The sequence below is a fragment of the Galeopterus variegatus genome, unplaced genomic scaffold, assembly GCF_000696425.1.
Source record: "Galeopterus variegatus unplaced genomic scaffold, G_variegatus-3.0.2 Scaffold5256, whole genome shotgun sequence".
NCBI lineage: Eukaryota > Metazoa > Chordata > Mammalia > Dermoptera > Cynocephalidae > Galeopterus > Galeopterus variegatus.
In genome coordinates, this window is record NW_007731367.1 from 126,303 (window position 1) to 133,934 (window position 7,632).

A 7,632-nucleotide genomic window follows, 5' to 3' on the forward strand; every position below is an offset into this window, starting at 1 on the left:
CCTAGCCTTCTCCAGTCCATTCTCTTCACAGCAACCAGAGAATTTGTTTTTGAAGGTCAATCAGAACTCCTGGTTAACATCCCCCACCGCCCCACAACTGCTGTTAGAATAATAAGTCAGACTCCTTATCGTGGCCCACAAGGCTGTGATCTGCACCCATTTCCTCTCTGACCTCATCCTCTACTCCTCCCCCATCTCTCACACTGCTCAAGCAACACTAGTCTCCCTGCAGTTCTGCAAGCACACCAAGGTCTTTTCTGCCACAGGGCCTTTGCACTTGCTGTTCTCCCTACCTGAATCACCCTTCATCTAGATCCTCCCTTTAGATCTCAGCTCCAATGTCACCAGCTTGTCCTGTCTAAAGCATCCCCAAAAGCCACGAAATTACTTGCAGAGCACTAATCCCTATCAGACATTATTCGCTTAATGAGAAATTTGTATATTTGTTTATATTCCATCTCTACCCCCGTGTGAGTTCTATGAGGGAAGAGAGTTTGTCTTATTCACTACTATATACCCGGCACTTAGAACTGTGCATGGCATGAAAAAGACTCTTAATAGCAAATTAAGATCAATATCAATTATCACATAAATGAATATGTCAGTAGTGTTTAGTTATTGGTACCTATTCCCATTATTAAGCTTATTTAGCACATTGCAGTTTATATAGAACTTCACAGACTTAATCTTTTTGTCTTTATAAGAATCTTAGAGGATGTGGACAGGGCCAGTATTTTCCACTATTTTACAGTTGAAGAGACTGAGGTTGAAGAATTAAGATCAATATCAATTATCACATAAATGAATATGTCAGTAGTGTTCAGTTATTGGTACCTATTACCATTATTAAGCTTATTTAGCACATTGCAGTTTATATAGAACTTCACAGACTTAATCTTTTTGTCTTTATAAGAATCCTAGAGGATGTGGACAGGGCCAGTATTTTCCACTATTTTACAGTTGAAGAGACTGAGGTTGAAGGACTTAAATGACCTGGTCAAGGCCTCAGAGATGGTAAGCCAGGAACTGACTTTCAGTGTCCTGCCCAGGATTCATCAATACGCAAAGGCATAAAGCTCTCCTATTGGGACGGTCAGGTGCTGTGCTGGGCCAGCAGAAGAGATGGTAGAGGACAGGTACCTTGCAGTGTTCTGAAATCACACTGAGCCTTTTTTTCTTGCCTGGTGAACTAACAGGAAGAGAGATAGTCAGGGGTCCAGGCAAGCTGTAGTTGGAGACTCAGTCCCCAGTAGCATATCACTGGCTGGCCAGTGAATGCAGGAAAATCCGAGGAGTCAGTCCTCAGAGGATGCCAAACTCTAGGTCCCTTCTAGCCCTGGGGAGCTCAGGTAGCCTGCAGGGCCATTTGGAGAGCCTCCTGAGGCAGATGTTACAGCTGCCCATCAAGCAAGCATTCCCTAGTCTCTTCCTGCTGCTAACAGAATCCACATTTGTTCAGACCTGATAGAGACCCCCTGAAGTCAGGGAAGGTAGGCCCCTGTCCCTAGTCTAGGGGTAAACACAGGACCCAGCTTTGGCCACTGAAATAGAAAGGGAAGTCTGCTGACAGATTTTGGGAGAGACTGTGCTTTAGAACTTTTCAAAGAGAGGCTCTTGGCCCTACACCTTGCTTCCTGTCTTTGGATGTGGTTGTGACATGTGAAGCAGAGGCAACCATTTTGTAACAATGAGGCCCAGAGTAGAAAGATAGCTGGGTCCTCGATGGCAAAGACAGCCAAGAAACCAGCCCTGAGATAACCTACCTCCAGACAAACTGTGAAAATAAATGTAAATAAAAAAAAAAGAGAGAGAAAAATAAACGTATTTCTGGTTTAAGGCACTATCAGTCAGATTTTCCGTTACTCACAGCTGAAGCATTCCTAATTAAACCTTATTCTTCTTTGCCCAAGAGCTTTCCAGCCTCATTCCCTGGCCTCCTCCCTACTCTTTCTTCCCAAGGGTAGGCCATTTCCAGCAATGGCCTTGAATCTGAGCAAGGAGAACTGTGAGCTGGGAGAGGAGAGACGGTAAGCTACCACCATGTGGTCTGGATGCCATGGAAGGCTGACATGTCCTGTGACACTCTCTGGTCTCTGCTCCCTTGAGATTTCCCCAGGTCTGGGTTTGCCTCTCAGAGCCAGAGGCATCCCTGAGCAAGGAAGGCCTCTCCCACCCCTGAGGAGAGAGCGTCTTCCTCTTCATCACACCTACATAGTTGGTACCCAGGCCTCTACCATGATCCCCATGGAGACCTGCAACCCCCAACCTCAAGAAGCCCTCAAGGCTTTAAAGTCTGAGGAAACTGGATTTGGATCCCCTTCTGCAAAATGTACTAGCTGTGTAATCTTGGACAGATCCCTTAACGTCTCTGAGCCTCTATTTCCTAATCAGAAAAAGAGAAAATACTACTACCTATCTCATAGAACTGTTGTGAGGTTTAAAAGATACAGTAATTGTGGTAGGCAGAAATGTAAGCTGGCCCCGAGATTCCTGCTCCCTTGTGTACACGGCTCTATAATCCCCTTGGGTGTGGGCAGGATCTGGGAACAAGGTGGGATAATAGTTACTCATGTGATTAGGTTATGATATATGGCAAAGGTGATCAGACACTCACTCCTGGGATTAGTTACTTTATGTAAGACTCTGTCATAGCAGACTGGAGGGAGATTCTTCCACTGGCTTTGAAGAAATAAGCTGCCATATTGTGTGAAGGCCATGTGGCTTGGATCTGAGGGTGGCCTCTCGGAGCCGAGAGTCACGCTGGTCCAACAACCAGCAAGCCGACAGGACTTTAATCTTACAGCTGCAAGAAACTGAATTCTGCCAACAACGAATAAGCTTGGCAGAGAACCCTGAGTCTTAGATGAGATCATAGTCCTGTCGACACCTTGATTCCAGCCTAGTGAGACCCTGAGCAGAGAAGCCCATTGTGCAGTACCTAGACTTCTAACCCGCAGAAACTGGGAGACAACAAATGGCTGTTGTTTGAAGCTGCTAGGTTTGTGGTTATTTGTTAAGCAGCAATTGAAAACTAATATAATGATCTTAGTTTGAACCGTATCAAAGTGCTATTTGAATAGGTCGGAACAGCCAATTACAGGCAATCGCATATGTCAGCCTAATACAGATGAAAAATGCCTAACACATGGGAAGCACTCAATGAATGCCACTGTTATCATTCCCCTGACTCCTCTAAACTGAGTACTTTGTGTATTCAATAGTTAAATGGACCTCTTTTTCCTAGCACTGGCTTTGACAGCTGCCACACTGCCCCAAGGTCCTTCCCTCCCCTGCCTGTCAGAAGAAAGCACTCGGAGCAGATTCACACTCTCCTGAGAGGCCCAGGGCACAGCTCCTGAGCTGGGCTGCCTCTCGGGGCCCCAGGGCAACAAAACGCCAACCTGAACAGACAACAGAAAACAATAACTCTGGGGCAGAGGCAGCAGCTGCCCACCAGCCCCATACCTGCTGGCAGGGAGAGGGCAGCTGTTTGAGAGATTCCAGCAGGGCTAAGCGACCAGGTTGCCTCTGAACTCTCCCCTCCCTGCCTTCCCTTTGTCTCAGGAGCCCACCATGTGGAACTGTGCATTGCTTCTCCAGCAGGACCCTGCCCAAGTGCAAAGGTTTCCTGTTACATAAAAAATGCAAATCATTTTTCTTAACCAGCATGCTGGTCCAGATTCCTGCATCAGATAACAGATGCATAGAGACCTGAAAAACAGTGGGGCCTTTGTGGATGGGACACCTGACAGGTAAGTTTTGATTGGATCTGCAGGGTGCTAAACAAAGTTAGGAAAGTTCTGGAACAGATTATCAAAGGAAGAAAGAGCTTTTGGCTCAAGGGAGAATGGTCTAAGAATCTCTAGATCGATCGGATCTCCAGGACCCACACAAATCCTGGGACTCAACTATAGAGACAGATCTTTATTTACTTCCAGGTGTCAAATAACACACATAAATCACTATTCATGGATTAATCGGTTTAATCCTCGAAATCGGTAAGGATTATTATGTTTCCTTTACAGAAGAGGAAACTGAGGGGCAGACAGGTTAAATAGCTTACCCAAGGTCATAGGAACAGAGCTGGAATTTGAACCCAGGTAGACAGATGCCAGAGCTCACATTCTTAACCATTGTTGCAAACAACCAAAAGCTTTCTCATCTTCCACCCTTAGTTTACCAAAGTTGGTAAAAATAATTGCTTGGGAGTGGACTATAGATTAGCTCACGACATACTTGACCTGAAGCAGGGACTTGAACATGTCCGTCCCACAGTGTCATCTGCCTTCAGCAGAGACGTGGCTGGGCCCCCGTGGTGGCCCTGTGCTCCAGCTCAGACGTGACCTTGCATCAGGCAGCTTTGCTCAGCTAGGAGTGCACTAGGATAGGCACGGCAGGTGCTTGGGTCCTGCCCTAAGCACAGGGCTGAAAGGTCCTGGGGATACAGGGGGTGGTAGGAGCCTCTGTAAGGAGCAAAGGGAAAGGGAACTTGGAAACTAGGGAGCCAGAGACGGCAACTCATGATCTTCCCTGAAACAGTGGCTCCCTCCACTCCAGCTGCCCATCCTGAAACCCCCTTGAGTTCTCACCCCACCAGTCCCTCTGCTTGTCCTGCTGTTCCCTGCCCACCAGCAGGTTTCACCTCGATGCTCAAGGCAAGGGCATCCATAGCCTCCTCTCCTGGGACCCAGTCAGCCTTGCCCACAGGGTCCAGGGGAGAGGGACTTGACTCTCTTTAACTGGTCACTATGGAGTGAAGAATAGGCTGGAGAAAGCCATTCTGTGCATCTCTCTCTCTTCCCTCATCCTCTCCTCCTTTTTTTCCCCCTTCTCTTCTCTCTCACTCTCTGTTCTAGAATTTGGATAGTTGGATCCAATGGAGGCAAAGAGATGGATCTACAATTTCAAGTCCACCCAAATTGTTTTCTCATTCCCTCTGTTCCAAGTGACTCCTTCCTTTTCATCCCTCCCCACCAAAACCCACTTCCCCACCCTCTGGCTTTCTGGAGAGGAGGAGCAGGTCAGACCCTCCTCAGGCTGCTGGATTGTGTCCCCTTAGAGTGGATGGATGTGGGTCAACACCAGAACACATCCCTCAGGAACCCAGATGCATTCTCAGGCATCTCTTATGCAAGAGGTTTCAGTCCTTTGGACATCTCCTCTTCTAGGAAGGACCAAGTGCTATTATCTTAGGGTAATCGTTGTAGCTACTTATCGAGCATCTACTGTGTGCCAAACAAGTGCAAAGTAGTGGGCTCAGTGCTTCATGTTCCTCTATTCCTGCAAGTTGATTCCTCCATCAGTATTTGTTGAATGCCTGCTATATGCCAGGCACTGTTCTAAGCACATCAGCTACCTTGGTGAACAAGGTTTCTCCATGAGTACATGTGGCTCATTGTTTGTTTGTACCTGATAAATGGGGTAAACTGAGGCTTAAAGTTTACCCCATGTGTTGAAGCAGGGATTGCATCTGATTCCAAAGCCACAAGACCTTCTGCCCTCCATCTCCTTTCCTCTCCACTGGAATAGGGGACTTGTGGGTACAAGTCAGGGTGGAAATCTCTGACCTCAAATGCTTACACGGTTGCTTTGAGGGAGGAGGGATGAAGTCTACACACCTGAGAAGCCTTAAGAGAGTTAGTCCTCAGTATGTGAGGGATGCCATGGCCCAGGCTGAGTACTCAGGGCCCAGGGGTCACAGAAGACAGAGATTTGAGCAGGGTGGTTCCTGGGTGAGAGGATGCCTGAAAGTGTGGAGCATGGGGCCAGGCCTTTCACAATGGGGGCACGTGAACTGGCAAAGACAAAGGAGGAATGAAACCTGGACAGGGAATGGGCTGTTCAGAGGCTCGGAGGTGGGAAAGATCCCGAGAAGACTCTGAAGATGACAGGCATGATTGAAGGCTGGCAGGGGGCGTCAGGTGCAGGGTGTGTGTGCAGGAGAAGGGAGGGCGGGCTCTGGCAGCTGCTGATGGCTGAGGAGGTGAGATTGGAGCTAATGGGCCATCAGGAATCTCCCAGCAGAGTAATGGCAAGATACAAATGGCATTGGAGATTATCCTGACAGCACTGTGTGTGGGACCATGGGGGAGACAGTTGGAAGCTATCACAGAAGCCCCTGGAGTGCCTGGCTTGGTTGGGGTGGGGGGACGAGGGAGCAGCTATGTTCAGACTCAGCAGCCCTCACTCCCACTCATCCCCAAGTGTTCCGGAGAAAGTCCCCCTGACTCCCTCCCTCTTTCATGCCCTAGCCCAGCCCCTCTGGCTCTAGCTACAGCTCCCCCAAACCACAACTTTGTAATATAGGGCTGGGGGCCATGAGGGTAGATAAAGGCTCTGACCAAGGAGGGATCTGGAAGAGGATGGGGTGGGTGATTTGGAGGAAGCGCACAGCCAAGACTCCAGAAATGCTGTTGGTTATCTGGGGTAGGGGGAAAGACATTTCTGGGGGAACTTCAAGGTGGGCTTGCAGTCCCAGCAGTAACCCCAGGCCAGACACAGAGTGACTGCACTAGGACAAAAATCCCCTCTTCTTCACCCATACACTCTTACTGCCTGGGGAAGCAGAACCTGGGGGAGACCCCCAAGCCCTGTGTGACATGATTGGGGATTTGGGGGTGGTAGCCCACAAAATATTCCTCCTCCTTCACTCGACTCTAAGATTTCACAGTGTTCTATTCCTTTGGCTTAAGATTTTGGATCCAAGTTATTGTCGTCTAATGATGCCACTTTAAGTTGTGATCAGTTATCCACATCTCAGTATGAATGAGTCAATCTGATCCTTTTGCAAGAGTCGATATTGTTGTTGTCGAGGTGAAGGAAGACTTCAGAATCCTGGGGTCTAGGGCGGTGGGTGGGTGGAGGAAGAGGGGGGGACTGGGATGCCGGGGCAAAGAAGGAGGACGGAGAGAAGAAAGCAGGGCACAGAAGACAGAGCCTGGACATGCCTGGGAGGGATGGGGGCAAACCGCTCACTTCTCTATTTGGGGAAGGGTAGATCAGAGATATTCTGAGTGGAGACCCTGGTATAGCCTTTCACCTCCTCCCTCTCCCCACTCAGATGCCCGGATCCCTGTTCCTGTGTCTTCATATCTCCTCGCAGCAACAGCCTGGAGTGCAAACTTTCCGGGATATGACCCCAGCCTGCCTTCCCATGCCGCCGTCGCCACCCGAAGCTGGGCAGGGGCTCCTGGCCAACCGTCAGGGGCGCATCCTGGAAGCCAGGACACTCTGGGAAGGGGGCGCACGGAGGTAGAGGGTCGAAGCGGCAGGGACTCGGGGCTCCGGGGTCCAGGAGCAGGGCAGGGGGACCCGGCCAGTGGGAGGCTCACCTGCAGGACACGGTGATCTCCACCTTGGTGGCCGGGATGCTGCCCGCCAAGCAGTCGAACTCGCTCAGCGACGCCATGTCCTCGGGCTGTTCCATCGCCCACCGCACCCCCACCCCAAATTAGTCAGTCCCTGCGCGATTCACGCCTCCTCCGGAGCGACTGGAGCCCTGGGCTCTCCCCCAACTACGGAGCCGGCAAGGGGAGGAGAGAGGAGCGTGAAGAGGGGGCGTGGGAAGTGAGAGAGGGAGGGTGGAGGGGGAGCGGGGGCCGCGGGCGGAGGAGGGGGCGCGGGGGGCGCCGC

At 50.1% G+C, this 7,632-nt stretch overlaps 1 protein-coding gene across 1 annotated transcript in view; it reads right to left on the reverse strand.

The window, feature by feature from the left end:
- The window catches only part of CPNE5 (copine V), a 96,026-nt gene extending 88,595 nt beyond the window's left edge, over window positions 1-7,431 (reverse strand). The window contains exon 1 of the mRNA XM_008589153.1: window positions 7,332-7,431. Coding sequence (XP_008587375.1) covers window positions 7,332-7,426 — 95 coding nt within the window. The 5' untranslated portion in view covers window positions 7,427-7,431. The remainder of the gene's footprint in view (window positions 1-7,331) is intronic.
- Between the last annotated feature and the right edge of the window lie 201 nt (window positions 7,432-7,632).